Below are 20,688 nucleotides of genomic sequence, written 5' to 3'. Positions count from 1 at the left end.
CCGAAACCATAGTTAAACACAGCGCGAAGTAAACACGGACAAGGAATCACACAGGACCAGAATTATCCGGAAGTGTGCCGCATTCTAGTGGCAGATCGATTGGGCATGCTCTTGCAGTGTTCTAAATCTCCCTCCCCCCCCCTTTTCGCTGACGAACACACCTACCCAGTTGTCTCAAAAGAATTTGCCATTGGTCATCGCTCTCACGAGATCAGCATGCGTCATTTTGCTTACGCTGGAAGCAAGCTGTCTCCACATCGTGACCGTCTTGAAGCAACGAGTGCGCTCGCAGCAGGTCCCGAAGAGTTATCGAGCGGGCTGCACAACTCCGTTGCTGTAGCCGTCAGGCGACGTCCTGGTAAGAACCAGTGTTACAACAAAGGCGACCGAAACAGTGGTAAAGTCATAACGAAAAAAAAAAGATTACAAGTGAGAAACTGCCGCAAAATTGCGACACGTGGAATTGTTGCTCGCGAGCACGCCAACGGCGAGACTGCCAAGCACATTCCATTTTCCAAAGCGGGGGTGTCCGGCGGACAGGTGCAAGCACCCAATCTTGCTGATGGTCCATCTGAAAGCCCGTATCTTACAAAAACGCTTGTTCATTGCAAGTCAGTAGATGAATGTATGCAATTTATTTTTATTTTATTTATTTATATTTTTTATTGGAGTTGCGATCAACCGTATCTTTATCGCAGTTTCCCTGAAAAAGCTGTTGGAGTGTGTTTGCCGCCAGCCACCCCTCTTTGGGAAATGGAATGTGCTTGGCGCTTTCGATATCGGCGTTATGATGCATATCGACGTGAATGGGAAACACATCGGCGCGTGTCGCAGTCTTGCCGCTCCTGCAACCGGTCACTTTCGCCAATCTTTTTTTTTTTCTTTTTTTAGGTTGTACATATGATGACGACAGCCTGAAAAGGCCGGACATGGAGGTAAGATATCTTGGGAGATTTTTTGTAAGTGCCGCTATCATTAGAAGCAAGAGTCTAAGTAATACTGAAAATTCCGGTACAACTTCTGCTACTACTACTACCTCACTGCTGCTGCTTGAAGCCCTAATGAAATTTCTTTTCATTGCAATTCCAAACCGCAGATGACGCATTTTTATTGGGCTAAGTGCACAAATGCTGTAAGAGTGTAAGAAACAATGGAGTATTCGGGGAGTTGTTCTGCACAAAAATAACCGTCATCTGACCTGTTCGCACTTTCTTGAAAACATGGCGTTGGCCACTTTCCTGTCCGGTATGCTATGTCACACTAATAACGCGCGCGCCGTTCGCGACCACGAACTACTGGAACTGTGTGGATAAGGCGAGGAAATAGCGACCGCGAACTACTGGAACAGTGGGGATAAGGCGAGGAAATTACTCCAAGTAGATGACGATTTATGTTGTGTGGAAGAAACACCCCCTGCATGCTCTTTTTTTTTTAGTGTGTATCCGTCCGTATCTCCGTGCCAGCGCGCCGCACCGCCGCAGTTCTTGGAACGATGCCAGGTAGGTCAAGTCGCAGCTGCGCGTTGACGTCACTCCCTCAACCGCAGCAGCTGCCAGCTCCTCCCGTTACTCCTCCGCCCGCTCGCAACACACTTCTCTCTCGTTTCACCCCCTCCATCACCCGCAACGCTCGACCGCACGCCTAGTGGAAACACTCGGTTCGTTTATCTGTGATGAAACTTACACTTAACCCAACCCGCCTCCCGTGTTTTTGCGTTTACTCGAGGAACGTTTACTCGAGTAAATGCTACACCGAGTTTCGCTTCAAACCGTTCTTCCAGAACCCGCATCGGCGCCCGTATCAGCCGGGTCGACGCCGTGCGCACCGCTGCTGCTTCGCATCCCATCATGGTTCTCTTCGGGGAGATGGTCCGTAATATTTTCGATAGTGAATATAGTCATCAGTGGAAGCCAGGGACTAAATTGAATTTAAACGGCGCTTCACCAGAAATAAAACGAGCGTATTATGCAGCAAACGGCATAAGTATTTTTTTATCTGGCCCGCTGAGCGTTGAGTCGTACACCTCAGGACTAACAATGTTTCTCATACATCCATTCATCTGACTACCACCACCAAATTCGTGCCACTACGTGAAGTGGATGATGCGATAGGCAGGTAGTCTACATTATTTGCAAACAGGTACGTATAGAGTAAAGCTGCCATGTCACTTTCACCTATGGCTCTGAACTGTTATAAAATACACTCTCGCGGCGAATATACTCGATGCTGAGATGCCTCCGTTTAACTTAATTTGTGCTAAAGACAGAGTTCTTGTTACGAACAAAGCAGCGGACTATACTCGAAGCTAAGTATTCTGGAGTCGGCCGATGCGATAAGCTTTTTTTTTTTTTCAGGCGCTGCCGAGGCTACATCGGAATATACGCATGCCTTGCTAGAGAAGTATCAAATGTCTTCGATTTTCACTCGTCGTTTAGTTCGTCTAACACAGTTTCAGTTTTTACGCTTGCCTGTGTCGACTTAAAATAAAGCTGTCTATTCAACGTTGATAATTGCTAGGCTTTCACATGTAAAGTAAGATATCATTTTGAGGCACGCACTAGTGTGGGTATCAGCATTAATTGTGACCACTTGGGATCATCTAATGCGGACATATATCTTGGTTCGCGGGTGTTCTTCGCTGGGACATAACTAGGTGGTTCTGACACCACCCAAAATGTTTTACTGCTTTGACTTTTCGGGTGATATTAAAGTACTTACACGCATTCACATTGACCACTAGTTGCCAAAGATAGCTGTTCTACACAAAAACACTCTCCGAAAACACCACACGTGCTATGCTGCCACGGTGGTTTGCTTGATAAAAAAAAAAAGACGCAGCTACCACTACATCGATTCGTTCTTGTTTGTTTTGTTTTACTACAAATGTGGTTAGCGTGGTATTGTCGCAGCACGGACTTATCAACGGGGGCATGTCAGCCTGCACTAGCTTAACACAAAACCCAGCACGCAACCAGAAAATGGGGACGAGGAGTCACCATAACGGCCCAGCAATGTCCCTTCGATGCCATATGCATCTCCGTGCTTACGTTTTTTTTTAGTGTTAACGTGTTTTTTAGTGCTTTTTATGTGAGAGTATAGCCTTCGGTCAAAGTGGTGTTTCTAAACCGCAGTGCAGTATTACTCGCGCAACGGCTTATCGATCTGTTCTTTCCAAAATGAAGCACGACAGCAGCGGACTCGCGCGCTCTCACTGCGGTGCACTGCGGCCGGTCGTCTGGGCGTGAGCGGCTGAGTTGTGACGCGAATCTCCGCCACGTGCTCTTTTTCGGTGCACCACTGTCACACCTGTCCCGTTTATTAGGGAGGCAATCGCCGGGCTAATTCCAAGGGTCGAAGTATCGACCCCCCGAATCGCACCACGAAAGCGTGGACAATTTAGAAGTGGTCCTTTTTGGCGCGCCAGCGGACGCCGGCTGTGGTCCAAAGAACAAGTCAGAGCCGAGAGTTGATAAACAAACAAAATTATATTCTCATTAACGGCAGATCAAAACACAATACACACGTATGCACACTCCACAATAGTTACATACAATACGTCACCAATCAAACAACGTACTACACAGTACAATCAGCCACAATTGAAACAACGGACACAGACAACAATACGCACTACAATGCAGTCGCATGCATTGAACAACCAAGACACTTAAAGACTAAAGAGATAGAAAACCTATTCAGTCCAAAGTTCTTGGAACCAAAGCCTAGATGATACTCTTCCGAGAATCACTCACTCAAAGTCCAGCGTTGTTGTCGTTCCGCAGCCCTCGAAGTTTCTCTTCCAGGAAACCTCCCGTCTTCAATTGGCCACTCTTCAAGCTTCAAACTTCTTCGCCGGAAACACGTCGGCTTCACACACGCAGCTGTTGCCACGCGTCCTCGCTCAATAGCGGTAAACACACGCTCTTGCCTGTAGCCCGAGCCTTCACCCCTCAGGTGGAAATCCTCTTCATCTCCGGCTTCGTCCCTACGGACCAAAACCTTCGCCGACTATACGGCGGAATCCCTACGCGCTCTGGCGCTCACTTCCGTCTACTCCTGTTCTGTCACTACGGGCAGAACCTTCGCCGACTACACGGCGGAATTCCTACGCGCTCCGGCGCTAACGTTCCGTCTTCTCCTGATTTCTCGTCTCGGCCGCTCGGTTAAATACCTTGCGCGCGACATTCCAGATGTTTCTTGTCGTTTCGTCGGCGCGATGCGCAGCGAAGGCTGGGGAGAGGCACGAGACGGTTCGACTGCCCTCTCCCGAGGATGATTCACTCGGTCTGACCCCGCCTCCTTCGTTCTAGAAAAATCGCGGTCTTGCTGGGCCGCCGATGTGGGGTGAGGAGGATCGTCTGCGAAGCCGTGCTTCTGTGGGGAGAGCGCGCGCCCGGGAGCCCTGGATGTTTGCTTTCTTTTTTTTTCTTTTTACCTCGCGGCGTTTCTGCCGCCCGTTGTCGCAAGGATTTGGCGGCGCGCTCTTTTTTAGCGCTCGTTCTGTGACACTGCCCCCCACTTTAAGAATATTATCTCATAATATTCAATACCACACAAACGAGCGCGAACAGTCACCACACATTCTCACAGACTGTAACACAATCCGTCGCTCATGACACTTCACATTCACAATATATCACTCAATACAATCGTACATTGTAGTTCAATTCCACAACACATGAAATATAGCCACAGGTACATGTCTACAACACTTCATCACACATTCTAAACAATACAAACGTACAAAGTTCTGTCTATCCAACAATTATACAACACTATACATCACACCATCGCACAGAACACTGACTCACTCGACATACACTTGAGACACAGGATAACAAGAACATTTACACAACATATGTCACTCAGCCCTGCCAAACACATTCTGATTCCACCTCAGCACCTATCCCGTGTGTTTCGAGCTGCGCTTGCGTCCCTTCTTGCGGTGCTCGCTCGATCTATTCTTGTGTTTCCACGTTCTTTTTCGTCGAGCCCTTTCCCACGACGATATCTGAGGCGTCGTCTCAGCCATCGTTGTCTCTTCCGACACCGTTAACGCGTCATTACATTCGACGGGTCCTGTCTGTTTATTTACCCGCTTGATAATGCCTCTACATTTTGCCCGGCTGGCCAACTCCGTCTCCTTTACACTGTCGGTCGGTTGAGGTCGTGCCGACGTAGGTCCGGTTGCTCGGCCCGTGAACTTATTCGACCCGATCGTCTTCTCCTTCGCTGTCTCTTGCGCCGCAGCTTCACCTTGGGCTCTAGTGAGACCCGTCACGGGATGCTCCTCCACTGTATCTCGCGGCCGCTGTGTTGGCGAGGGCTCTATCTTCGGGTCTTCTCCCAAACATTCTGGATCACTTGGCCCTCGCGCCCCGTCGATGTTTCCGATGACAAGGTCATACAGGGGGGTCGTCATGCATAAAGCAGTAACCTTCCCGCTGAAGTACGGGGTTTCGAACTCAATTTCTGCTTCGGGCAGCATCCGAACCGTACGATCAATTAGGCAAACCGGTTTCGTTCTGCCTGTCAACTCACTTTCCCGTACCAAATCTCTCCGCACGATAACCGTGGAGCTGCCGGTATCTCTTAACACCGTAATCTTTTTGCCCGCAACTTTTCCAGGCAGCGTCGGCATTCCTTTTGTAACACCGGTTGGCTGTTTTGACATTACAGCACCAATAATAGGAATTTTCTCCCCATTTTTCAATTCTACGAATCCGTCGGTGACGGCATTATTATCAGATTTCGGTGCCGCTTGCACACAGGATACCTGGTGAGTTTGACTCACTCCGTTCCGACAAGCGTCTGCTTTGTGCCCAGTCTGACCACACTTGAAACATTTTACTGCCGTAGGGCTCGTAAAGGTCGTTCGACAGTTTTTCGCGCGATGACCCACTCGGTTGCACAAAAAACATCGCGGAATGCTCTCTGGTGCACGCTTCTTTTCTTCGGGAGCCAATTTCTTCGAATCATCGGGACAATCTTTCTTGACCTTGGCCAAATTAGTGCCACCTTGCGCTTCCAAGAATTGATCAGCCAATTCAAGCATGTCTTCAAGTGAGTCAGCCTTCCTCTCTTTTAAGTACAGTGACAGGCTTGGGTGGCAACTAGTAAGAAATTGTTCTCTAATTAGCAGCTCTCTAAGCTCATCGTACTCCTGCGCTGTCCCTGAAAGTTCAATCCATCTGTCGAAATAATGGCAAAGTCGGGCGGCATACTGCGTAGCTGTCTCACCGTCAGCTGGCTTTCCTGTCCGAAATCTGTCCCGGAATCCTTCCACAGTGAATCTAAATCGCTTCAGCAAAGCAGCTTTCACCTTGGCATAGTTGGCTGCATCGGTCGGCGTCAGCCTACCGTACACACTGAGCGCTTCACCACTCAAGCAAGTACTCAAAGCAGTTGCCCATTGCTGTTCCGGCCAATTCTGGCTCCTCGCAATCGTCTCAAATCTGTGGAGGTACGCGTCTAGGTCGTCCTTCCTTTCATCAAACGCTACGAGCAGCTTGCTTGGGTTCAAGCGGAAGCCGTGATCTTCCCGTTCGCTGCTTTCAACTCTAGCTTGGACAGGAGTTTCACTTCGCTGTTGCAAACGGAGCCGCTCGAGTTCCATCTCGTGCTGCCGCTGCCGTTCCCTTTCAGCCATCTCCGCTTCTCTTTCTTCTCTCGCCCTTTCGGCTGCCAACTTCTCTCTCTCCAACTCCAACTTCAATTGTTGCTCTCTTTCTTCCTTCGCCCTTTCAGCGGCCAGCCTTTCTCTTTCCAGCTCAGCTGCCTTTTCTTCTTTGGCCCTCTCTTTTTCTTCTTTTTCCTTCTGGGTGACCCACTTCCGTAGTTCGGCGCCAGAAAGACCCATCTTCTCACCAAGAGCGACTAACTTTTCGAGATCCATTTTGTCTCGCAACTCGCAAATAAAACCTTGCCGCGTGCAAAAAGTATCTGCCTAAATCAGTCTATCGGAACACTCCCCTGCACTCGTTAACGAGAACACTGAACAACACACAAAATCGTTCCGATAGCACTATCAACAACTCGAGGCTCTTTCTCACTACTTTGGACACACTGTGCACCAAAAGGTCCTGTCGCGGACGCCAGATTAATTGTCACACCTGTCCCGTTTATTAGGGAGGCAATCGCCGGGCTAATTCCAAGGGTCGAAGTATCGACCCCCCGAATCGCACCACGAAAGCGTGGACAATTTAGAAGTGGTCCTTTTTGGCGCGCCAGCGGACGCCGGCTGTGGTCCAAAGAACAAGTCAGAGCCGAGAGTTGATAAACAAACAAAATTATATTCTCATTAACGGCAGATCAAAACACAATACACACGTATGCACACTCCACAATAGTTACATACAATACGTCACCAATCAAACAACGTACTACACAGTACAATCAGCCACAATTGAAACAACGGACACAGACAACAATACGCACTACAATGCAGTCGCATGCATTGAACAACCAAGACACTTAAAGACTAAAGAGATAGAAAACCTATTCAGTCCAAAGTTCTTGGAACCAAAGCCTAGATGATACTCTTCCGAGAATCACTCACTCAAAGTCCAGCGTTGTTGTCGTTCCGCAGCCCTCGAAGTTTCTCTTCCAGGAAACCTCCCGTCTTCAATTGGCCACTCTTCAAGCTTCAAACTTCTTCGCCGGAAACACGTCGGCTTCACACACGCAGCTGTTGCCACGCGTCCTCGCTCAATAGCGGTAAACACACGCTCTTGCCTGTAGCCCGAGCCTTCACCCCTCAGGTGGAAATCCTCTTCATCTCCGGCTTCGTCCCTACGGACCAAAACCTTCGCCGACTATACGGCGGAATCCCTACGCGCTCTGGCGCTCACTTCCGTCTACTCCTGTTCTGTCACTACGGGCAGAACCTTCGCCGACTACACGGCGGAATTCCTACGCGCTCCGGCGCTAACGTTCCGTCTTCTCCTGATTTCTCGTCTCGGCCGCTCGGTTAAATACCTTGCGCGCGACATTCCAGATGTTTCTTGTCGTTTCGTCGGCGCGATGCGCAGCGAAGGCTGGGGAGAGGCACGAGACGGTTCGACTGCCCTCTCCCGAGGATGATTCACTCGGTCTGACCCCGCCTCCTTCGTTCTAGAAAAATCGCGGTCTTGCTGGGCCGCCGATGTGGGGTGAGGAGGATCGTCTGCGAAGCCGTGCTTCTGTGGGGAGAGCGCGCGCCCGGGAGCCCTGGATGTTTGCTTTCTTTTTTTTTTTTCTTTTTACCTCGCGGCGTTTCTGCCGCCCGTTGTCGCAAGGATTTGGCGGCGCGCTCTTTTTTAGCGCTCGTTCTGTGACAACCACCTATCCAGCGCTGGCCTCCCATTCTCGTGGTGTCCATCTAATCAACATCTAGCGATCATGTCCACTTCAACGGAGTGCATTCAGCTTCCCGAAAAAGTGGCGAGCCGTGACGACGTGGCACCCTTCCTCGGCACTCCACGTCGACGTACCGAACCCGTCAGCACATTCCCAGTGTAAAGCAAAAGCGAACAAAATGTGCAGTAACAGGACACTTCAACAAACTTGAGAAGTGTGAACTTGCGTATGAACATGTTGAAATGTTTGAAGAATGAAGCAGGGAATGCGTACCGACCCTCGAGGTGCGTCAAGTGGGTGGCGGCGTTAAACCTAATTCAAGCGCTAGCCTGATTAGTGATTACAGTTCATGCACGGCCTTCGAGGTGTGCGTCCGAAAGCTTCTTTCTTATGTGATTCTGAAAGAGAAAAGAAGATAAAAGTGAGCTCCGTAACTGTCTGCATCAGAGTGCGACACCTCAACAGTAGCTCACGAGGGATGGGGATTAAAAGGATAGGATTAAAAGGTAAATAGATAGGGAGAGGAAGGAGAGAGCGAGGCGCAGGGCCAGCGAACGACAGAAAACGACGGAAGTAAAGAGGAGATAGGAAAGATGGACACGGTCGCAAGAGTCCGAGGACGGGACCCCACTCGGTGAGAGCTCTTGTCGGCGTCAGGAGATGGCGTAGGGGGGTGAGCCCAGTCGGCCAGAGCTGCGCTGTCGTCGGAGATCGCGGGGGCACAACCGACCAGCACGAAATCCAGCGAGCGAGTCCCCACCCGAAAGCTGGTCACTGGGGACAAAAGCTGGTCTCTGGGGACAGCATTCATTGCGGCGAAACGCATTCCGTCTTTCTCATTTTCGTCGCGGGTGTAGAGAGCTGTGAAAGCTTCATGACGTCAAAACGACGTAGCGGAAAAAAGACCGGCAACAAGCGGCGCACTGCTCTCCGAGCTTCAGCCAATCAGTGGAGGCCCAAGTAGACAGTGCACAAAGTGGGCACCGTGCGAAGCGCGACCTTGATGATAAGGCACCTGGTTTCCAGTATAAATTAGGTTGCAGCTGCTCTGCAATCAATCATTTCCATAAATCTGCAGGATGACATTCCTGCGAAGTTGTTTTCCATCCAAAACGTCTCATTTACAGACTTCTTTTTTCTTACTGTGTTTTGCCTTCCCCCTCACCCCCTTATCTAAGAACGACACCCTATAGGTGCCTCGTCTACCATGTGATTGGAGGGTTCGTTCGACGTGGGACAACCACATAGTAATTCATAGGGAAAAAGTCGTTTTGTGGTACTCTTGTGCCTTCACTGGAATAGGATATTTAAAAGCACAGTGAGCGAGACAAACAGTTTGCGCATGAGAGTTTTTGGTTGGAAAACAACCTTGCAGATTTCACGAAGGCTTCGAACGACGTCAAAAAGCCTGCTCTTCGCTGCGTGTGTTCCCACTTTCATATATGACAGGAACATCCGTCTAGTAACTCATTAAGTTCATTCTAGGAATGCCATGGGAAGCCTAATTGGGTACACCAGAAGAACAAAAGGAACGAATTTGTCTAACTGAAGATAGTTGCGAAACTAATCGCGATCTACCACAGCGACCACACAGCGATGATCACCACCATTAATCATTCTATCTATCTATCTATCTATCTATCTATCTATCTATCTATCTATCTATCTATCTATCTATCTGTCTGTCTATCTATCTATCTATCTATCTATCTATCTGTCTGTCTATCTATCTATCTATCTATCTATCTATCTATCTATCTATCTATCTATCTAGCTGCCTACGTCTGGGTGCTATCGTGATCACCACCTTAACTTAGTGTAGACCAAAATTAGTATGGGAGGGTTCGACGACTACACAGTCACGAGATTTGTCAAAACTGCTTTGGAAGAAATCACACCATCTTCCACTGAAGGAAACCATGTGGGGATGCGAAGCAGTGCTGGTATTCATTTGTTTTCATTTGCATGCTTACGTGTACGTTTCATTTGTGTATGGAGTCATGTATACATATGTTGCGTACCGCTTATGTAACCCCCTCTCCTACAATTTGTGCGTATTACCGTGTGTGTGCTGTAAAGCGAACACCCAGCGCTGCTAAGAGAGTGCAACGGAACGAGCGCACAGCTGTGGCGGAAAAACGAAACGGGAGAGAAGAAACGAAGCAAAGGAACACCACCTACACCTCTCTAGTCTAGAGAGAGAGAGAGAACCGTCTTTATTCACAGAAGCATGGAGAAGGAGGACATGGGAGGAACCCCTAGTCCGGGGTCCCTAGGACGACTCCAGCGACGAGCCGGGCCCGCTATATCAGAGCTCGGAGGACCTCGGGAGGTCCATCGCGGAGAGCATCACCGACAGTTCCTCGTTACGTAAAGGGTGAAGGAAAACAGGTACGGGAGGAAAGATGTTCGCAGTGCACTCGATCGAGACATGGAAGGTCGTGGGCGAGTTTCCATAGCCGGGGCAACTGTCTGGATAGCACTGCGGGTAGAATTTATGAAATGATACCAGATTGTGAAATGTTTTAGTCTGTAACTAGCGTAACGCTACTACCTCCTCTCGCGAGAAAGATGACGGTGGGGCGCTCTGAGTGCGACGGACGTTGCTGTAGTGACAAAGAATGTCTCTGTGAGTGAGAAGAGGATCCCCCCACTCCGAAATGGTCGCCTCGCCTTGCCGGGCCGTCCGGAGGGAAATTTCGTGGGCAACAGCGTGTGCGCGTTCATTGCCCGGCAGATAGGCATGACCGGGAGTCCAGGGTAAGTGGATGCGAAAAGTACTGTTTCACTCAGTTAGTGGAATTTGATTGGGAATTTGGTGGGCCGTTCTTGGGATGCCATGTCCTGATAGGAAGGCCCGACATGCCTGTTGCGAGTCTGTCAATATGTAGACCTCACGGTGAACAGGGATAGCGTATCGTATTGCTAGAGCGACTCCAAGAATTTCGCCGTGAGCGGCATGTGTCCCACGCATTGCAGCCGAGTCCTGCAGGGAATCGGTGCCATCTAACACTACCGAGATGTAACCTTCGCGAGTTCGGGCTGTGTCCGTGTAAAGAGTATGCGATTCCGGGATGTCTTCGAGCATACGGCTGAGGTATCGTACGCGGGATTTGCGCCGGCCCTTGTCATGCCGGGGTGCATGTTACGTGGTAAGGGATGAACAACTAGTTAGTATTTTACGTATCGCATGCGATAAGGGCGTGGGGCGGGTTTCAATGTCAAGTGGTGGGACGGGATATCCGAGGCGTGAGAGGAGATTGCGGCCAGTAGGCGTGAGTAGGAGGCGTTGGCGCTTACTGACCCAATCTGTCTGGAGCGACCGCTTATTACGAGTGTTGTGTGTCCCCAACTCAAGAAGAAGACGTGTGGAAGTGTAGTTCGCAACGCCGTGGGCCAGCTTTGTCGCTTTGCGGATCATGGCATCTATGCATAGTTGTTGCGATTGGGTCAACCACTGGAAGGGCAAGTGATATGTCAGCCGGCTGATCACGCAGGCCACCACCAAGCGCAGCAGGTCTTCTTTAAGCCCTGAGTGTCGATTTGAAACCCACCGGATCATGGACAGTATTTAGTCAACTTGTCGAGATAAAAGGCCAACGGTGAAGTTAGCTTTGCCATCCGCTTGAACATGTAGTCCAAGGATGCGGGCACGAGGGACATGTGGTATGGTTATGTTATCCACGTGCACAATAATTGGGGGAGGAGGGCTACTGCTTTGGGAGCGAATAACGATGAGCTCTGATTTTTGAGGAGCACACTGCAAGCCTCCTCTTTTAGCGTACTCAACGACAGTATCTACTGCTTTTTGCAGTCGGTCCTAGATGGCTCCATCAGCGCCCCGTGTCAACCTGATAGTGATGTCATCCGCATAAATAGCATGGGCGACATCGGGGATCTGGTCGAGCAAGCGGGGAAGCCCTGCCAGTGCGATATTAAATATTATAGGGGAAAGAGCGGAGCCCTGTGGTGCCCCACGTCCTGTAGAATGGATCGTACCAGACCGATGCGGTCCCATTCCCACAGTGGCCGTCCGATCCCGAAGAAATGAGCGGATGTAGTTATACATTCGAGTTCCACCATGCGACTCGGCTGAATTGCGAAGGATGAGGTCGTGTTCAATGTGATCGAAGGCCCCCTTCAAATCTGAAGCAATGAGTGCTCTCGTTTGGGCGCGAGATGGAGACCCTAGGACTTCCTCCCGTAGCTGTAACAGAACATATTTGGCCGATAGATGAGCTCGGTATCCAAATTGAGAGTGCGCGAAGAAGGATTGCTGTTCTAAGAAGGGCTGCAGACGTCACAAGAGTACATGTTCCATCAGCTTGCCAATTCAGGTTAGGGATATGGGACGTAGGTTTCGAACCTGAACTGGTTTGCCCGCCTTGGGAATCAACGAAATATCGGCATGTCACCACGCTTGGGGAACGTACCTTGGCGCCAGTATTCATTGAATACACCGGTAAGGTGGGTGATACCTGCATCATTTAGGATGCGGAGTGTGGTGAACCGAATGTGGTCTGCTCCCGGTGCCATGTTACGATGTAGATCTTGTAACACTACCCGTACTTTCTGAACCGTGATATCTGCATCCAGCAATTCATTTGTCTCGCCTACGTGTGGATAGTGTTGTGCCACAGACATGTTCCTCGTTCGGGAGCACGTCTCACGAGATCGAGCGCTGTTCCGACGAGCTGTCTCCCCCCTCCCAGCGCCGCCTTCCGTGCAGTTCCGGGGATAACGTCCCTTCCTCCGCCGAACCACCTTGCAGTTCCGGGTATGGCTGCGTCTCCTCAGCCGAGCCACTGTGCCGTTCCGGGGAACTGGTCTCGCAGAAGAGTCCCAAAACGCTATTTAAGGACGAGCCGGCCCCATGTTAGAGGATTTTGCCCCAGCCGACGTTGTCGCGCTGGCCAGCTCTGTACAAACGACAACCTGCTACAGTAAACGCTCCTTTTTGTTGCTGTTTTCAAAACGGATTGCCTCCCTGTTTAAGGCTTCAGCGAAGTCCGCTCGACGGCTCGCCGCTCTTCGCCACCGCTACCATCGCGACAGAGAAAATTCCTAACAATAGTCAGGGTAATGCGGTGTTGGGCCTGTCGGAATGAAATGTTTTTCGAGCTCACTGAGAAGTCTCCAGGGGTCGTCCCGATACTCGTGTATTAGGATGTGTAACTGTTGAAGTGTTTTTGTTTTCGTGGTGGTGGGGCCTGTGAGGGATCGAAGAATCGACCATGTTTTTGCGGTGTATAATGTTCCAGAAAGCCGGTTACAGAATCTTTGCCAATTATTTCTGGTAAGGGTCGCTGCGTATTCTTGAGATTCCCGCGTAATTTGATCTATTTCTTTTCTCCGTTTACGATTCAGACGCCGCCATTTCCATCGCCGTGTCAGTCCTCTCCGCGCGTCCCAAAGATGAAGCAAGGTGGTGTTGAGCAAAGCAAGCGGAGGTACCACTCGGCCACCTCTCCTCTCACGCGAGGAGAGGGGGGAGAGTTGGCGAAGGAGCAATGGGGGAGTGGACGGTTGCCGAGGGACGGACACCACCCTGAGCAAGAGCTGATTCGCATTTAAAAAAAAACTATGATCGAAAGTCATGTAGTGGAATGATTAATTAGAACTAATAGACAATGATCATTGATAACTAACAATCTCAGTTCTCATTAATCTTGTGTCCAACAAAAAAAAAAAGCCAGCACTCAAATTAACAATTCTTTCCTACACGTAGTGGAAAGACTCTCCTTAAAGGGACACAAGTCAAGTAACAATTTACGTCAGAGTGAAAGCTCAATCGATGACATCTAAAACGACAATATTATCAAAAGTGTCCTACTTACCGAGAAATTAAAGTAAATGCTCAATAGCACAAGCGCCGCAGTAGGACACTTTCAAAATGATCTCGATGACATCAGAAGGACCGCCTACAATTAATCACTAGTAATCGATCTAACTCCACTAAATAAAGAACCTTCCGTACGTCAAGAGACACAATAAAATGCTGCTTGATTCATGGAAAAAAGAACCGCCGGACAAAACAATGGCGAATGGCACGAGTGGTTCAAATATTCAATTTTCACGTGGTTCCACGGGACAGGCGGTGCCATCTAGCAGGGCACAGTCGAACCAAAACACGTCTGCCATCTCGGAGCCAATGACAGGAAATCAATCAATGTCCATTGTTGCTGCTGTGGCTCCCGCTGCTTTCGGTCTGCTGCTGTTAGCGCAGTAAAGCCAGGCAACGTTCTGCATGGCAACCGTGATGTGCATCGGTCCTGTCGATCCGCTTCTTGAACCGGGTAATTTGAATTGCGCTATCTCGATGCGTACCACTGAAACGTGATTTGAATTCAAAATAGGCCCTTCCTTGGCACAAAAGTAACGCTACGAGGTTTCTGGGCCGCTATTTCAACAATCAACTTTGACTTAATAGTTGCCTTTGATGTCCTTTTGATGTATCATATATTGCACAGCAGAAGCGTAGAATCACACCAGACGTAAAATGATGTGAATTGAGCAACGAGTGGGTGTTTAAAGGCCACCGATTACAAAGCACTCAGACATATTGAATCATCAGCAGCAAAACCATCATTAAAGTGAGCCGCTTCATAGGTTTGCATGTTGTCCTACGGATGCATATAGGGTACTTAACAACTGTGCTTGCAATATATATTCAATGATACCTTTAAAGCCCAGTAGTGACGGCTCGGCTAAGGCATGCACCGAGAACCTAAGCAAGTTTATAGTTGAGAAGGCGAGGCGCACAAGGCCCAGAGAAGAAATTGAGAAAGTAAAGAGTAACTTTTTGGTTTAACTTGCTTTAAGTAATTCATTACACTACTAAATTACCAAGCCACTAAAGTAACTTATCGTAAATTACTACTGCCATGTTTGCACGAAATCATAACTTCAGTTGTCGACCTTTGGAGAAAATGATAGTGGCCTAGCCTAGCACGCAAAGAGACAAAAATTGGCCGGTGAAAAGCCATCCCAAAAATTTAGCTGTCAACATGTAGACAGACCTTATCAGCCATCAAACGCAAAACAACAACAGGCTTTCGGCTAGACTGAACGTCTGTAGTAGCAGAGTACACATCCACGTGCAGTCCCCACATTTGTGATAACTCTGCCAGCGGCTTAGCTGGTTCAACCACAGTCAGCAAACCAATGTGTCAGTCTCGCAGTGAGAATGACTCAAAATAGTGTCGAAAAAGTGGAGTTAAACATGTCTGATGACCGAAATGCGGCCCGCGCTCATTTTGCTCTTTCCTTCGCTACGTTCCCTTCGTTGTCTTCTCCTCCTGGATGAGTGTTCCTCCTTGTCGTGCCAAGAGGGTAAATAGAGAGCACGCTTACCTACAGGCAAACAGACAGGTTCCCGCTAATGCTGACATGACCAGACTTTTCTGGTGACGTCACTACCAACGTTGGGAATACCGAAAGGCCCGGAAAGCAGCACGGGATGGTGGCGGGCCTGCGGCACATAGCGACACTACGCTTGGCATTGTCGATGATGATGGCATTCTGACTCACGCACGTGTGTAATAGACATGTTAAAAAAACATATCTGAGATGACTTGAGATCCTTTAAAAGCGCTAAACTGTGCATGAAAAAAAAAGACACTTCAGCAAACAAAAGAAACTGACTTTATTTCACTTAACATGAGGTTGACACAAGCACAATGCTGTCTGTCTGCCTGGTGAACGGTCAAGTTTACCGACAGCCTTTCAACAACATGCTTAGCTTGCAACAACCAATTATATGCCTGCAGCTAGGGTACCTTGTTCTTGAACTGAAAAAACGAAAACAGCAATGGTATACACGAACCACATTGTACTGATTTCGTCATAAAAAAAACATTCTTTAGCACAAGCTAACACAATGTTTGCTTCCTTGGGGACCCTTGGTGTAGGGCGGCAGAAGACTATGTAATCAAGCTCTAAGCCTTGAAAATCTTCCAGTGTTATGTGTACATATATGTGCGTACAGCATGTAGAAAACATTCTCATTACTGCGCACAGGACGAAAATAAAAACAAACCTCACCACACTCCTCAGTGGCAGGTGAATGGGAAAGGCCTCTGAGGAGCCTTACTGTAGCTGGCTATGCTTCCCAAATGGAGGGTTTCGTGTACTGCAATCCTACGTTGTTTTTTTAGCAATGTGTATGTACAAAAAAAAACAAATTTACAAGTGACAAAGTTACAGCACACGTAGTACATGACTTGCTTGTTCCTAACCATGACCTTTCTAAAAGACCCACCAGTCCTCTCATTAGCAGCTCTCCACAGGTGATTATCTTTTTGGGAAACGCACGAGAGATGCCAGCACATAATGGATGTGGCAACTGCTATGCTATATAACGAATTATGCTCACTTTCACACATTGCAAACTAATGTCACAACTTCGTCAGGTATCGACTTATGGTACCTCTTGATACTTAAAAGTGCTGCTCTAGAAAGTGAAAAAGGTTTCCTGCTTTCAAAGACACTAAATTTATGTACTCGCAACCTATATATATATACTAGATGCAAGAATAAACTCACTTTGTGAAAAAGAAAGAAAGAACATCCATCGACTCATATTGCTTATTTATAAATGTGGAAATATTGTGTGTGGTCATACAAATGCAGCGCACCACACCATACTCATTGCTTTCAGTAAAAAGTGTTTCCTTTCCTACCACAGAGGTACCATGCTGTTTCTCAAACATTACATCCTACTGAATTCAAACAAGATCCTTTTTGAAACATCAATGCTTCACTACCCACAACAGCCATTTTTATACATTTGAATAGCTAAAAGCTAATAAAGGAAATCCCGCTGCTGCAAGGCGAGGCTGCCTTTGTCCCACCTGGTTCCCACAAAAAGAAATCCACACTCGTTACTCTAAGAGATGACCACAATGAAAGTGCGGCAAGTGCAGGCAAGCATGGCTCTGCTGTCTTTTTACACGGCCGAGCAAGTAGCCTTCATGTCATACTTATGCGCTAGGTGGGCACGCTATTAATCTGTGCCTGAAACGGGCTTGGACAAGAGACATGAGAAGCAACGTCACATGAGCACAAAAAAAAAAAAATGTTATCCAGCGGGGCGCACTTGTGGATGCAAGGAAAGGAAGGGGATATCCATCAGTGGTACAAGACGCAGTATGAAGTTTCGCTTGGGGATGGCCATTAAAACATGCCGAATCCCTTTGAGTAGTTTATGGCTTTGAGCAGGCGGTCTGCCAGCTTCTCCTTAGAAGAGTACTCGGGTAAGAGAAGCACGTTGAAGCAGGTATGCGCTGTTGGCAACCTGTCAAGAGAGAAAGAGCAGTGCACAAGGTATTATACATCAATTTCACAAGCAGGCTGCTATTTTGAAAGCACATCACTGCCGCAGCGCCATCTAGCATTTGCTACATTTCCAGTGTATGAGGAGTCTCTGTGGTGGTGTACTACGTAGTATACAGTGAAACCCTGTTAATACATACCTGCCGGGGACGACGGCGTAACTACACACTAAACGTATTATGCATTGACCACCAGCTACAAATTCAAATCTCCTGGCATGCACCATCGCGGCCAACAAAGGAAGAAACTCGGTGCCACTGAAAATATTGCCTGAAATGCCTACTGCAAAGCCATTTCTTTCTTTTAGCCAAAGTACAAGAAAGTTTCTACCTCTCGCACAACTGCCCGATAGCACGCGATGGCTATGCCGATGAGCATTTCGAAACTGCCGCGGGATCCGGAATACGCAGCGTGGTACAGCGACAGAACGGACACAGTCAGCTGTTTGTGATACAGTTGTTCCGCGGTCTGCTTTTAAGCGAAAACTGAGACAGTTTTTTTTTTTAACGCAGTACAGTCGCAGAGAGCCAAACCTCTTACTGCGTGGCTAGTTGGGTACAGCGCTTCACTCACTCTGTGCACACCGTGATTGCCGATCCGCTTGCTATGGAGTACACCCTCTGAGGTTCAGGCCATGCACAGATTCAGCGAGTAGCATGCTGGGTTAACGCGGCGACAAAGAGCTTTCTGCAAGCAATGTGCTCTCTGTGATGCTCTAGCAGTCCTGGTAGCAGACGGAGGCGCGTTTGGGCTGCCGCTAAATAAAAACGTGCAGCATAGTAACAACAGTGTTACGCTCGTTGTACGGTGCGCATGTTGGCATAATACAGCAAGGTTTCTCGGTGCCCCTGATCCGCAACCCTGTACTCCGTGACAGCGAGCTGCTTGCGTTTCTGTAAAGTGGTGCGGGCTTCAACACGGTCCCGCAAAACGAAATGGCAGCGATCGGCGGCCAAGCACGTTCAGGTAGTCGCCTACTAAAAGCGTGCAGTAGGACTAAAGTGACGGTACGCCACACGCGTGCCTGAGCAGATAACCGGGGATGTTTAGTGTGATAAGGCTTTTCGCCAGCGATTAGTCATACCAGCGCGTTTGTGGGTGGTCGCCACCATGCCTTCATTTCTTCTCCGATGGTTACTTGCAATGTCAACTCCGCAATCTCGCTGAGGTCGAAATAACTTATCGGCTGATCTTCGCGCTTATCAACATGACAGAAAACCATTCGCGGCACATTGTGACATCTGCAAAGTTTAGCGGAGCAGTAAAAATTTATCACGCAAAAATGTTATCACTGTACGCAGTTAGTACGCACTAACCGGTAGGCATAGCAGTTGGCAAATGCATTAGTCTCTATGAGATTCGGTCGGGGATTTGTCGCAACTACGTTTTAACTGTTAGTAAGCCTAAAGCAGGTTCGGGAAAAGTGACCTCCAGGAGGGATGCATACGGCTCGAAATAATTTGACTGCTTCGGCAGCCGACGTTCAACTTGCGAAGAGCGCGGTCAGCAGTGTCCTGCGACACGTATTGAGTCGGCTGCAACTCCAAACATCCTCGTCGTCTACCTAAGCTGGCGAGACCACCGGCAGAACCCCGTCAACTCCCCTACGAGCATCATGAGCTGGTATGGTCTGCATGAAACATTTAATAGTAATTTTTTTCGTTACCACGTTATTAGAGTAACCGACTTTTTCGAAGACCGTGACGCATTCCCGCACACCATGCTGGGATTTCTCCACAATCTCTCCGCACAGGATGCACTACTTCAGCTAAAGCACCACACTGTTGACACTACGAGCTCCACCAAGGCAATTCTTGGCCTGGATATTAAAAAGGCATTTAATACCGTCAAACACCAATAAAAAGGCATTTAATACCGTCAAACACCAATCGATACTGAAACAAGTTGAGGCATTAGGTCTAGGTCGAAAAATGTACAATTACATACGTGATTTTCTTGCAAGCAGGCGCACAAGTGCCGTGATCGCCGACCAAGAGCCACAAAATTTTGAGATGGGCTCGACGGGCATGCCACAAGGCTCCGTAATATCACCATTACTTTTTAATTTAGTGCTATTGGGGCTACCAGAGAAAATAATGAAAATACCTGGACTGTATCACAGTATATATGCGGACGACATCACCCTCTGGGTTTCCGGAGGAGGTTGCGACGGTCACGTCGAGAGAACGCTACAGGCGGGAGTAGACAAAGTTCAGAAGTACTTGCAAGGAACGGGCCTCGAGTGCTCAGCAACCAAGTCCGAACTTTTAATCTACAATCCCACAAGCAGAGGCCGCAAAACCCCACGTGGCGAGGAAAAAGAATTCTTAAAAATATGTGTTCTGTTGTCAGACGGCACTTCCATACCACACGTAGACACAATTCGAATTCTGGGTTTACATATACAGGCAAATGGCCATAACAGTGAGACTGTGCGCCGACTCCATCACTCAGTAGACGACACGATCAGACTTTTGCGTCGTATCAAAAATAGACATAACGGTCTGCGCGAACGCTGCGCGATCCGTCTCGTGCAGGCCTACGTGATAAGCCTAATAACATACGTTGCCCCTTACCTCAAGTGGATAGGCTCAGAAAAAAACATAATCAACCGCATGATACGAAAGGCTTTTAAGAGAGCTATCGGCCTCCCGATCAATACGAGTACCGAAAGATTTCTAGAGCTAGGACTTCACGACTCACTGGACGAGTTAATTAAGGCCCATGACGTTGTGCAATACGAACGCTTAACCAAATCAAAGACGGGTCGACACATCCTTGAGTCACTGGGCATCAGATATCACGCTCAGTAAGGAGAAAAGATGGAGGTTCCTACCTCAGTCTGCGACCGCTTGATCGTTCCGCCGATTCCTAAGAATATGCACCCAACGCACCACATCGGACGGCGTAACGAGCGTGCTAGACAGCTTCAAAAGAAGTTTGGTAACAGTACGGACGGGGTATATGTAGACGCCGCGAGATATGGAGAAGGGAGAAGAGCCCACACAACTGTGGTCG

General features: G+C 48.6%; 1 protein-coding gene across 1 annotated transcript in view; it reads right to left on the bottom strand.

Annotated features, from left to right (window-relative positions):
- Positions 1-17,183: 17,183 nt before the first annotated feature.
- Positions 17,184-20,688, bottom strand: part of Ube3a (ubiquitin protein ligase E3A) — a 66,556-nt gene continuing 63,051 nt past the window's right edge. The window contains exon 16 of the mRNA XM_037420974.2: positions 17,184-17,632. Coding sequence (XP_037276871.2) covers positions 17,512-17,632 — 121 coding nt within the window. The 3' untranslated portion in view covers positions 17,184-17,511. The remainder of the gene's footprint in view (positions 17,633-20,688) is intronic.

Source organism: Rhipicephalus microplus, chromosome 2, assembly GCF_043290135.1.
Source record: "Rhipicephalus microplus isolate Deutch F79 chromosome 2, USDA_Rmic, whole genome shotgun sequence".
NCBI lineage: Eukaryota > Metazoa > Arthropoda > Arachnida > Ixodida > Ixodidae > Rhipicephalus > Rhipicephalus microplus.
Note: the sequence above shows the minus strand (reverse complement) of the source record. Positions and strands in the feature narration are given on the sequence as shown.